The sequence below is a fragment of the Myodes glareolus genome, chromosome 11, assembly GCF_982192425.1.
Source record: "Myodes glareolus chromosome 11, mMyoGla1.1, whole genome shotgun sequence".
NCBI classification, from domain to species: domain Eukaryota; kingdom Metazoa; phylum Chordata; class Mammalia; order Rodentia; family Cricetidae; genus Myodes; species Myodes glareolus.
In genome coordinates, this window is record NC_142036.1 from 3,849,465 (window position 1) to 3,861,934 (window position 12,470).

The window sequence follows — 12,470 nt, forward strand, 5'->3', positions numbered from 1 at the left end:
TCTTCCCAGGAAAACTTAATCTCTGATCCAGGTTTTAAGGTTTATGCTGAGAGCTGGTTTATGGTCTCAATATTGTCCATAGAGTATCTAAAGCCTTTCTTCTGAACTCTCTCCTGGTGTACTTAATTTCATCCTTCTCCTCAGTCTTCTAGATATTTGCCAATTTTACATCTGTTTGCCAGAAAAGAACTTTGATACTACTATTTAATGCTACTATTTTTATACTATTATTTTTCCTGTTGTTTGGTTTATGGTCCACTGACTTCCTTATTTTGATCATTTTCTTTTGTAATTATTCTAAGTTTGCTTTGCTTCTCTTTTAAACTTTCTGAAGACAGGTTCTTCGATTGTTGCCTTTTCCATTTTTTTTCTTGTCAAGCATAAGCAAGAGAAGGAATTTTCAAAACTCAATGAGAAAATGTCCACCAGAAAGCTGAAGAGACAATCGTGCTCAATGATGAGACCCTGGAATGATTTTCTTTGGTGTTGGGAACGAGGCTCGATCACTTCATCTCGATGGCTCACTCCTGTGCCTAGTGACTTAGCAATACCATCAGAGCGCTGGACAGCAAGCCCACAAATCAGCATTCCACAGAGTGGGCAGTCAGTTCAACAAGTGTGGAACGTGTTCCTTTCATAATGTCTTTCTATGGCTTCTGAAAATGAAGATCTGTTTTTTCTGCTGTTCCTGAAGGTGAACTGGGCTTAAGGAAGAAAGATCCTTGCTGTTGTCTTTAGGAAACCGGAAACGAAGAGTTCAGTGCAGATGGAAAGGAATTGCTTGAGCCAGCAACTATGCTATCTATACAGTGCACTGTGATTTGCTGAGCTGAGAACTCTGGTCTTAGCATTTCTGCAGAGCTGTTTTTCCAGGCTCCTGGCCTGAGTGTCCCAGGCTCATAATTCAGGCACCACAAATGTAGGCTAAAGGAGAATCCTTTCCTCTGAAAACCAAAAACAAAATGTTCCTTTATTGCTTTATGTAAACCTGTAGTTTAGGGACATGGTTGCTTACATTCAGATATGATCTTTAAGTCCTCCTGCCACAAAAGCTGGGTCAGCACTAATTGGAGATCATCTCCCCATGTATGAGGAACCACCTCTCTGACCTTGAGTGCTCTACATTGCCACAACCATCCTGCTAGCACATGGTCCTTTATGAGAACACTACCCTCCTGCTAGTGTGTGGTCCTTTATGAGAACACTACCCTCCTGCTAGTGCGTGGTCCTCTGTGAGAACACTACCCTCCTGCTAGTGCGTGGCCCTCTGTGAGAACACTACCCTCCTGCTAGTGTGTGGCCCTCTGTGAGAACACTACCCTCCTGCTAGTGCGTGGTCCTCTGTGAGAACACTACCCTCCTGCTAGTGTGTGGCCCTCTGTGAGAACACTACCCTCCTGCTAGTGCGTGGTCCTCTGTGAGAACACTACCCTCCTGCTAGTGCGTGGTCCTCTGTGAGAACACTACCCTCCTGCTAGTGCGTGGTCCTCTGTGAGAACACTACCCTCCTGCTAGTGCGTGGCCCTCTGTGAGAACACTACCCTCCTGCTAGTGCGTGGTCCTCTGTGGGAACACTACCCTCCTGCTAGTGCGTGGTCCTCTGTGGGAACACTAGCCTCCCTTAGAAGTGTTTATTATATAGAGATCAGTGGTGACCTGGACTCAAGTCCTGTCTTAAGAAATGTTCCTTTGCTTGTGTAAAATAGAGAATTGTTGGATGAGGAATTCTATCTCTCCCGTCTCACATGTCATTGGAGTGTTTACATGCCAAGCTCCCATTGGTGGGAACTGGGGTAAGTCTGTATTTGTAAAGTGTTGGGGAAAGATCGACTAGAATTGCGGCTGGGTAAGCTTGGGTGAGTAAGTTACCTCATGATCTCACCCATACGTTGGAGGAGAGCGGTAGAGCTGAGCTAGGATGCGCACACTGACTGTCGCGCAGTAGGTGCTCGGCGGATCAGCTGATGGCATCAGAGAATAGCAGGCTCCTGTTCCCCGCTCCATACTGCTCTCCGTTAGGACAGGAGGGTGACCCCCGTGACCAGCGCTCTTCCTTGCTGACCTCCTCCATCACCTTCCCACTGTGCCGTCTGCAGTTCTCACCCTGGCTCATTCCTTCTGGCCGTTGTGCAGGCCCCGGTCTCTCTCACTACTTAAAATCAAGAACAATTAGCAGTTGTTCCTGAGTGTGCTGTCTCCTTCCATGTCCTGCCCCAGCTCTGTAACCTGCTCTGCAGCTACCTTGTTAACATCATGTTTGGGCAGTCATCCCTTAGTGTCCTTGGGGCATTGGTTCCAGGACTCCACAAACTGAGGCAGTATTTTCTTATAGCCTACACACATTGTAAATAACCTCCAGGTCACTTATGATTGCTGACACATTGCAAGCTCTATGCGAGCTGTTCTCATAGCAAACTTCAGGAATGAGAAATGTCCCTGTTCAGGGTAGGCACCATGTGTTTTCCTGGGTATCCTAGCTGTGTACATGCGCAGTGTGGACAGCCCCACCCTCTCACCAACAGTCTTTCTACCATGTTTCTCCCACAGGACTGAGTGTGTTATTATTATCTGGGTATTGCAAAATGCTACCTCCTTCTCACATTCCCTCGTATCTATTATGATATGAATTTCACCTTCAGTTGGAAAGCTCAAACTGTTCTTTGCTTTCCAGTCTCTCTTCACCCTTCCCGTAGGTGTTTCTGTTCTGTGTGGCCATGTCCCACCCCCTCCCCCCTTTTTTTTATCACAGCCCCCACCCCTGGCTACTCTCACCACTTCTGAGGCTACTGTTCACCTCATAGCATTGCTGGCCACTTTGCTCTCAGTTCAGCTTTCCTGAAGTCCAGTAGGAAGCATAATGGGAATAACCACTGGGGTTCCCACCGCTGCTCCCAAGCTAGAGCATCCACAGTAAGGTCCTTCACCTAGGGTCCTATCATCTGCCAGGTCCCTTCGGTGCTCACACGTCTGTCTTTCTATAGTGATAATGCCTTAATCCATGGTACTTTCCCTCTCTGCTGAGCCATGGTGACACTATGGAATTTTTTTTCCTCCAGTACTGTTTCCTTCCAATTCTCTCCTCCCTAGACAGGAGAAGAGATCTTTGAAAAAAACCATATATAGTATGCTACTCACCCCACCACATAGCACTTTTTGCAGCCCGTCAGCCTAAATGTGGACCGTGCCTTGCCTTTGTGAGCCCCCCCCCCCCCCCGCCTTCTCCCACAGCATGCTGTATGCCTGTTTTCTCTTCTGCAACTCTGGGCTTCAAAGTCCTGCTCCACTCCAGGCTTTTCTACAGCTGCTTCCTGTGGTCTTTCAGGGTGGTCAACTCTAACTTCACTACAGCATAACTCCTCATTCTTTTGGTTTAGCAAAATGTTCTTTCCTGCAAAATGCTTTCCCAAGCCTTGTATTTGGCCAGGTCCCGTGTCTGTATGCTGTGAGAGCGCTTTATGCAGATTCTAATTATTTACCTGCATTCCTCATGGGCATGTAAGCTTGGAGTAGACACTCCATGTGTCCTCTGAACAGAACGAGTGCAATGGGATTCTGCTGTGCATTATGTCCCTCGTTTTCCCCGGGCTTTCTCCTTCATTAATACAGCGCTTGCTTACTGAGAACAAGCACATGCTTTGCACTGGCCTCTGCGCTAGGTGGGGAGACCTGTGTGGGCTTCAGGCTGTCAGAGCTCATGGTCAAAGGAGTGGAGAAAAAGCACCAACAATCAACTAATAAAATTCTGTTAAGCCCCATGAGATGGGCTCTATGGAATGTTTGCACAGAAGGTGTAGAAGACAGTACAGTGGAGGAGGCCAGCCTGAGAAGCTTCTTATGGAAGCCACAACTGGGGCCTGAGGCAGCCTTAACAGGGAAGACACAGTGTGGCTGGAGTAGGGTAAGTCAGGAGGAGGGGGGAGTGGGAAGAGCTGTGCTTTGCAGACAGCCTGCTTTTGCAGGTAGGTGGCTTTCTAGTGCCAGAGATTGGCCGTTCCCTTAGTGGGCTTAGAGCCTGGGTGCAGTATGAAAGTAGTCGCTTAGGACAACTGTTTATGAGCAAGTAGAAGAATCAGACAGCACTCTAGGTCAGGGGCAAGAGAAAGCATGTATCCTATGAGAGTGTGTGTTATCTTGAAAAGCTATCATGCGCTATTTTCTATGTCATCCACACATAAACATGGAATTAATTATAGTTTGACCATTCTGTAATTGCTACCTGGAACCACTTCCTAAATAATAGACATGTTATGGTGGTTGTTATGGTTACAGAATCTTATTGTTTTTGAGAGAATATCACTGGGGAAGTCTTAGTCTCTAGAGACTAAGAACCCAACATATGACACTGAAGGTGTAAGTCATAAACAATCCCACACCAGTTTGGAATTATGATTAATAGAATGGTTATTTATTCAAAGGGGAAATAACTTACAGATTACTGTCCCAGACAGCAACCCCTCTGTGCGATCAGGAAAGGAGTCTAGGAGCCGGAAGCGAAGCCGGAAGCCAGAGAGAGAGTGGAGGACAGCCGCTGCTTTTTTAAAGAGAGAGAGACCACGTCCCAATGGGCTGGTATCTAAGTGGCTATTGGCTGAAGGAGCGGAAGGAGCTCCCGCAGCATGACACTATGCACATAACATTGGCAAACCATCACCTTGATCACCTTACATTTGACTGAACTTCTGTGAGAAATGAGTCAGTAATGTAGAAATGACAAGTTGTGTGGAGGATTGCATGCTTGCATGCATGAGAAGTACTTGAAATTATAAATATACTTAGGCATAGAGGCATAAGGTGCTGTTATGGTAGTAATGAACTGTTTAGACAAATTCTGCTGGTGGTGTCACATCTGACAATGTGGGATTTGGATATCCTGGCCCAGATGAGGCAATACCCAGTACTGAATATCTCTTTCCTATTCAGTATACACATGTGTGTGTACATGCACACACACACACACACACATGTGAGCATGGATAAGTAGATAATAGACAAATATACACACATACACATATATGTAGATACACACACATGCTAGTTACATACACACATGCATGCACCACCCTATAGATAATGTAAGTATGTATAAATTTCCAAAAATATCTATAGATCCTTGTACATAATGTGCTGTGCTTCAGTCCTATATCTGTTTGACTGACACCTCAACAGCTCCTCAGTGGCTCAGGGGACAAGAGCTGACTAAGCAGACACTGTCCTTGCTTTTCTGGAAGCTGACATCTAGGAAGTGATGGGTTCTGAGCATATCATCCACAAAAGAATAGCCACATGTGCTCTGGGTGAAATTGAAGGTTTGTTGTACGATAATAAGTAGGTGAATGACTATTGTTACCAGTCCTTATCCTTTGACATCCTGAAGGGTGTGTGCTGCTGCCTTGTGGTGGGTTGAGTCGCATTCTCCTGATGACTGAATGTGATGCGCATATTTTCATGTTACGGGTTGGTGAATTTGTGTCATCTTTGAAGCCATTTGAGCAGGTGTTTGACTCATGTTTAAGTCAGAATACTTGTGGGGGTGCTGTTGTTGGTTTTTTTTCTGATCTGTAGAAATCCCAATATTGAGCTATTAACCCTTTATCAGATACATGGATTCCAAATATTTTCTCTCATTCTGTGTTGCCTTCACTTTCTTCATTGCTTCCTTTGCTGGATAGAAACTTTTTATGTAGGTGTAGTCCCGCCTTTTTTTTTTTCTTTTGTTGCTTGTGGTTTTGGTTTCAAATCCCTAAACTCATTGTCAAGAGTATTGGGGACCTGCTCTTGTATGTCTGTTTCTCAGAGTTCATGTAGAAAGCTTTAATCTATTCTGCATTGAAATTAGTGTTAAGTTGCTCTGTTCTAAATATGGGTTTTATCTAGCCCGGATTATCCTTGAGCTCAGTGTGTTTATAGGGATGACCTTGAGCTGGCCTTTCTGCCATGGCCTCCCAGCTACTGAGATCACAGACACAGTAGTAGATTATTTGTGTTTTAATAAATAAAGCTTGCCTGAAGGTCAGTACAAAGCAGCCACACTAGTCAGCCATAAAACCAGGCAGTGGTGGCACACACTTTTAATCCAGCAGCCACACTAGTCAGCCATAGCTGCTGGGCAGTGGTGGTGCAGGCCTTTAATCCCAGCACTAGAGATGATTATCAGACAGAAGGAGACAGCTCTCACTCTCATTCTGAGATCCCTGGAGGCAGGATCACCATTTTGGTTTGAGGTAGAGGTAAGAGCCAGTGGCTGGCTGCTTTGCTTTTCTGATCTTCATATTGAACCCCAATTTCTGTCTCTGGGTTTTTATTATTTGTGTTACACAGGCATGCAATGACATCTGCCTTTTTAATCAAAGTAGTAATTCATTGTCCCTACATCATTTGTTGAAATTGTTAATCTTTCTCCACGTGTATGTTTGTTTCTGTATTAAAACTCTAGCATTAATTCTGTTTCATCCTGTTAATTACTACAACTTTCATAATAATTTGAGTCAGACATAATGTTTCCAGCTTCTCTCCCTTTCTGCTTAAAATTGTTTTAGCTATTCAAGGTCACTTGTGATTTCTATATATTAAGTTTTCTTTTTCTTTTCCTGGAAAGTGCAACTGGGTGTTGATACAGATTGCATTTAATTTATAAATTACTTTGAGCAGTTTAGGCATTTAGGAAATATGAATTATTCCAACCCATGAATATGGGACATATTTACATATCTTTAAATTTTTCTTTTGCTGGTACTTGATGGTTCTTGGCATACAGCCTTTCACTTCCTTGGCTATTTCACCAAAGGAAATAAAATTGTCTGATGGATTCTTTGCACTCCACTCCTCATTGCAGCTTTATTCACAAGAGCCAAGATATAAAAATAACTATTTTCTTGATAAACGAAAATATCATATATTTGTGTATATACACACAAACACACACACACACACAGAAGAAAACATACTATTCAGCCTTAGAAAAAGAAAATCATGCCACTTACACTTAAAACAGCATGGATGAATCTGAAATGTATTATGTTCAGTGAAATGAAGTAAACTCAGAAAATAAATATATGTGACCTCATGGGCATGACCTCACAGATAAGACCTCACGGGTGTGACCTCATGACTATGATCTTATGGATATGAAGAACCCTTAAAACATCAAACACATGGGCAGTGATTAAAGAAAATGCAGAACTATTGATCAGAGTGTAAAATCTCCTATTGTACAAATGGATACATTCTGAAGACTCGTAAACAACATGGGCAACTATAGTTGGTGCTTCTGCATCCCATGGATGGTTCCCTTAATATCTGTGAGAGAGGAGATCTCAAGGTAGCTTGCAAACCACTAAGAACAATTCATCAGCTGTGGTAAACATGGCACAGCATACGTGCCAAACTACTGTCGTGCACACAATATGTAATTTGTGTTTGTCAATCTTCCCTCAATCTCAGGGTGAGGCAGTAGACTATGTGCTCATGGATAGTTGTGTAGGCTGGTGAGCCAGCTCAGCATATAGAGGTACATGCCACCAGAGCTGATACAGATTCTGGTGCCTAATTTACATATGTTATTTTTACATTGTAATATTAGGAAATGAACATAGGGTCTTGTACATGTTAAGTAAGTACTCTACCACTGCCCTGTATCCCCAGGACTTTTTCTAGTTTGAGGCATTTACTTAGGTTAGAGTGAACTAACTCTGTAGCCCAGGCTTCCCATGAACTAATAATGCTCTTATATCAGCATCCTTGTAGGTAAACTTTTCTATATCTTGCCAGTCAGTTCTCAAATAACCACACTGAGACCTATTATTAATTATATATGTTCGACCAATAGCTCAGGCTTGTTGCTAGCTAACTCTTACATTTTAAATTAACCCATGTTACTTATCTACACTCTACTACATGACTTAATACCTTTTCTCAGTATGGCAAGTTCATCTCCTTCTCACTGGCTCTTCTCACGATTCTAAGACTCTTCCCTCCTCCTCCTCTTCCTCCTTCTTTTGCTCTCTTTTTGTCTACAAATCCTGCCTAACCTCTACCTGTGCAGCTTTTGATCAATCAGCTTCTTTATTAAACTAATCACACTGATATATTCACACAGCACAAAGGAATTTTCCACACCTTCCGGTTCTCTGGGTTTATGGGCCTGTGCTACAATGCCCAACACATGTTTTTATTTCTCTGAGTAAACCAGACTTTGTGTTTGGCTTCAGTTGTCCTCAGAACGCTTCCTTCATGGCCACAGTTCGTCAGACTTCTCAGGGGTAGCCAGACTGAATCAGGGAGTATGAGGTCACTCTCTGAGACACTGTAAGATCTGAATCCCTGCTCCAGAACTGGTAATGCAGTTCAGACTTGGGACACAAGTTCCTGGGTGGTAAGGTAGGATATCGATAGACTGCCAGGTAAGCACAGGTAGGATATAGATAGACTGCCATAGGTAAGCACAGGTAGGATATCAATAGACTGCCATAGGTAAGCACAGGTAGGATATCAATTGACTGCCATAGGTAAGCACAGGTAGGATATAGATAGACTGCCATAGGTAAGCACAGGTGGGATATCGATTGACTGCCATAGATAAGCACAGGTAGGATATCAATTGACTGCCATAGGTAAGCACAGGTAGGATATCGATTGACTGTCATAGGTAAGCACAGGTAGGATATCGATTGACTGCCATAGGTAAGCACAGGTAGGATATCGATTGACTGTCATAGGTAAGCACAGGTAGGGTATCGATTGACTGCCATAGGTAAGCACAGGTAGGGTATCGATTGACTGCCATAGGTAAGCACATTCTTATTGTCTGGCCCATTGTCCCTTGTGGTCTGATCGTCAAGCCTACCTTCTTCAGAGTGTGAGCAGAGAATGGGGCGAGGACAGGGAACTGATTGTAGGACTCGGCGAGCTGATGACAGGGCGGTGCTCTCCGTCAGTGCTCAGAAACTCGTCTTCTCATTTGTGTAAGGCGTGCAGACAAAGGCGCCATTGTTCTGCCTTTCCTCTCCCTTCTTCCTACAGAATGTGACTTTCCCTAGAGTCCAGCTGTGTAGCAGACTCAGAGCCGCTCGGGACTTTCGTCATTTCATAGACTTCTCCACTGTACCATAGGAAACCAGGTTTAACAGTCATTCAACAGGTCTGAGGGCTGTTCTGCCCAGGGTCAGGACCCCCAAAGACCACCAAGAGACCAGAGCCGATGCAAAAGCAAAGAGTCTTTTTATTATTATTCCAGCACACTGGATCCAACCATCGTACACAAAGGCAAGATGTCTACAACCTCCAAAGGAAGGTTGGGGCTTCTTTTAAGTCTTACAGAGGGGAGTGTCTAAGGAAGTTAGGTCATTTCAGATATGATTGACTTAAGTAAGTGGAAATCATATTAGTACGTCTTAATTGGCTAGTAAGGGGTTGGTCAGGACTACAGCTTTCCATTTTGGGGCACCCTGTCCTTGAGCTGCTGGCTCTGGCTTGGCCTGGCTGCTGAGAGTGCCAGAGATTGATTGTTCTTTATTCATGGCTTTTCCTAAGAAACTGCGTGTTCTGTTTCAGGAGACTGACATTGAGGCCTGATCTCTGAGAGAAGACTGAGCAGCCTGTCATGGCAACTGCTCAGTCCTTGTGTGTGCACAGAGATAATTTCCTAGCAGGATAAGCCTCTTGCTGACTGCAGTGACGTACTTTCTGTTCCACATGACTCAGTTCATTGTCATTCATGTTATTCCATTCCTTACTTGCCATTCAAGAAGAAAAGGCCAGGGCTTTGAAAATATATATCTAAAAGGCCAATGTGCCTAAACCAGACTGATAACATAAATCAAAAGAACGATGCAAAATGCAATGCGTATCTATGAGCATTCTCTCATTATCATACTATAGATATCCAAAACCTTATATAAATTGTTAGGCAAATTTTTCTAAGCTAACTGCTGTCTAGTTCTTATGCCTATAAAGAGTTTATTTTACCTTAGATTTTATTCTTCTGAATGAAAGTTTCAGGCTGGATCGTTATTAGAGCGTATTATGCAATATATCCAGAAAACCCTGCTTCAGCCCTTAGAGGCGGGATTACTGACTTTGTCTCCTCTGTGTCCCGGCTCTTTCCCTTGAATGGGGGGGGTAATACTTTTGTCTCTCTCAATAGTTCTTTGAAAATCAGCTGAGATAACAAATTTGAGATAGTTTTATAAATTAAAATATTCTTTACAAATATTGACCCATTTGTCTCTGTATTTGTAACCCTTGATTCCTTTATATTTAAAAAACAAACAAATCCTCCTAGATTTCACAGCTGAACACACTGATCACACTTCTTATGGGGGAGCTTTCGCCTGGAGACCGGCAGAAGATCATGACCGTCTGTACCATTGATGTCCACGCCAGGGATGTGGTGGCAAAACTGATTTCTCAGAAGGCAAGTGTGTCGCTGGAAGGTGACTTACCTCTGTTTCCTGGAAGTGGTATTTATTGTCAGGGTCGCAGTGAAGTTATTTGGGTGCCGTACATCTGAGTTCCCTGGTGATCCCAGTGGTTCGCTAAAGTCAGACGCCTCAGGTCACCTAACTGTGCAAAGGGAAGGGCCATGGGGAGAGCCTTCACCTTCACAGCCATTCACAGCCGTGTCTGCTGGTTCCTACTTCCAAGAATGACACAGTCAACAGCAATAACACTGAATGTCATTCCAACTATCTCAAGGGGTGGGACTGGGGAACAGGCTCAGTCTTTAAGGACCTGTGTTCAGATCTCCAGACTCCACATAAAGCAAAGGATAGTAGCGCAGGGCTGTAATCCAGTGCTCCTATGGTGGGGGAGGCAAAAGAGAAGAGAATCTTTGAAAATTCTCATGCCAGCTGTCCTGGATACAGTGGTCATGAGAGTCTCAAATAAGGCGGAAAAGGAGGACCACTGGTCAAGATTGTCTCTGGCTTCTACACCTGTGCTGTGACATGAATGTGCCTACACACACACACTACACATACACTATACATACATACGCACAGAAGCTCACACACATACATACACTAAACACACACATATGCTGCACACACATACACTTATACACACATACTACACACAAACACTAAACACATGCATACACACAAACTTATACATGCACACAGACACATACACACACAAAAGCTCACATATACACTCACACATATACTACATACACTAAACACACACACACTTGTTTTAAAAACTTATCTCTGTGTAGTGTTGATCCATTTCACTCTGAAGAACTCAGTATTGGTCATGATTCTAGATTGCTTTGATTCTAGATTGCCCTGTTGTTCATGGCTAAATAATGTTTTTCCTTGTTAAGAGGTTATATTTTAATCTTTTAACTCATTTGATGATTTTTGCCACCTATCTCTTTTAACAATCCCCGTGCCTCTCAGATGCTGTCAATATTTGATATGAAAGGAATTTTCTTCATTCTTTATTCCCCCAATTGTACTTTTACTTCCTAATGTTAGAGACGTGCTCGTCTGATTCAGACAGCTTTGCTGGTAAGACCCTTCATCTAAGGCCTCCACAGCCTTCCTGGGGGTGGGCGGGTGGTACTGAAATGTCATTAAGCAAAAAAATAAAAATAAAACTCACATAAACACACAAATGAAGATCAGAATGAACAAGAAAGACTGATAACACGAAACAAAACAAAAAGTCCACTGAAAAACCATGGAGTTGGTTTTGTGTTGGCAAAAAACAAAGTTGAGTGGGTAGGGAGCTTGGGGGAGGTGTTGGAAGGACTTGGGGGAGAATATCTTAGTTTTCTGTTGTTATGAAGAGACACCATGGCCAAGATAACTCAAGAGAAAGCATTTAGTTAGGGACTTGCTCACAGCTGCAGAGGCGGGAAGCAAAGCTTAAGTAGCCAGGCGTGAGACGCCATCCTGAGCCACAGGTTGGAGGAAGACAGAGAGACTGAGATGGGCCGACCAGGAACGGGCTATGAAAACCTCAGTGCTGAGCCCACCCCAATGTCACATCCCCTCCCACGAGGCTGTGCCTCCAGACCTCCCGCAAGTAGTCCCACCTGTAAGGAACCAAACATTCTAATACATGAGGCATGCGGGCGGGGATCAGGCAGTCCCATTCAAACTACCCCAGAGGGAAAGGAACGTGATGAAAATACATTGTGTGAAAACAATTTTTAATTAAAAAGAGAGAAACAAACACTAAACAGAAGAAACAGAAAAAAAATTAAAAAGATAAAGAAAAATTCCTAATTAAATTGAGGCAAAATTTAAAATTGTAAAGCATGCAATTAAACCTGTTTATCTTATTTTAAAATATATTTTTAAATTATTTAAATTTTTAAAAATTAAAAAAAAATAACAATCCCATCTCCTAGCTTGTATGCTTGTATCATCACACACGGTTTGTTATTTTCCTACTCATTTCTCTACTGGAATCAGTATTTTAATTTTCTCCATGAAATACAGGAAAGTGCCTTTTCAGGGCTGAAG

At 43.3% G+C, this 12,470-nt stretch overlaps 1 protein-coding gene across 1 annotated transcript in view; it reads left to right on the forward strand.

The window, feature by feature from the left end:
* Positions 1–12,470, forward strand: part of Dnah11 (dynein axonemal heavy chain 11) — a 327,366-nt gene that overhangs the window by 92,124 nt on the left and 222,772 nt on the right. The window contains exon 31 of the mRNA XM_087911463.1: positions 10,280–10,411. Coding sequence (XP_087767589.1) covers positions 10,280–10,411 — 132 coding nt within the window. The remainder of the gene's footprint in view (positions 1–10,279; positions 10,412–12,470) is intronic.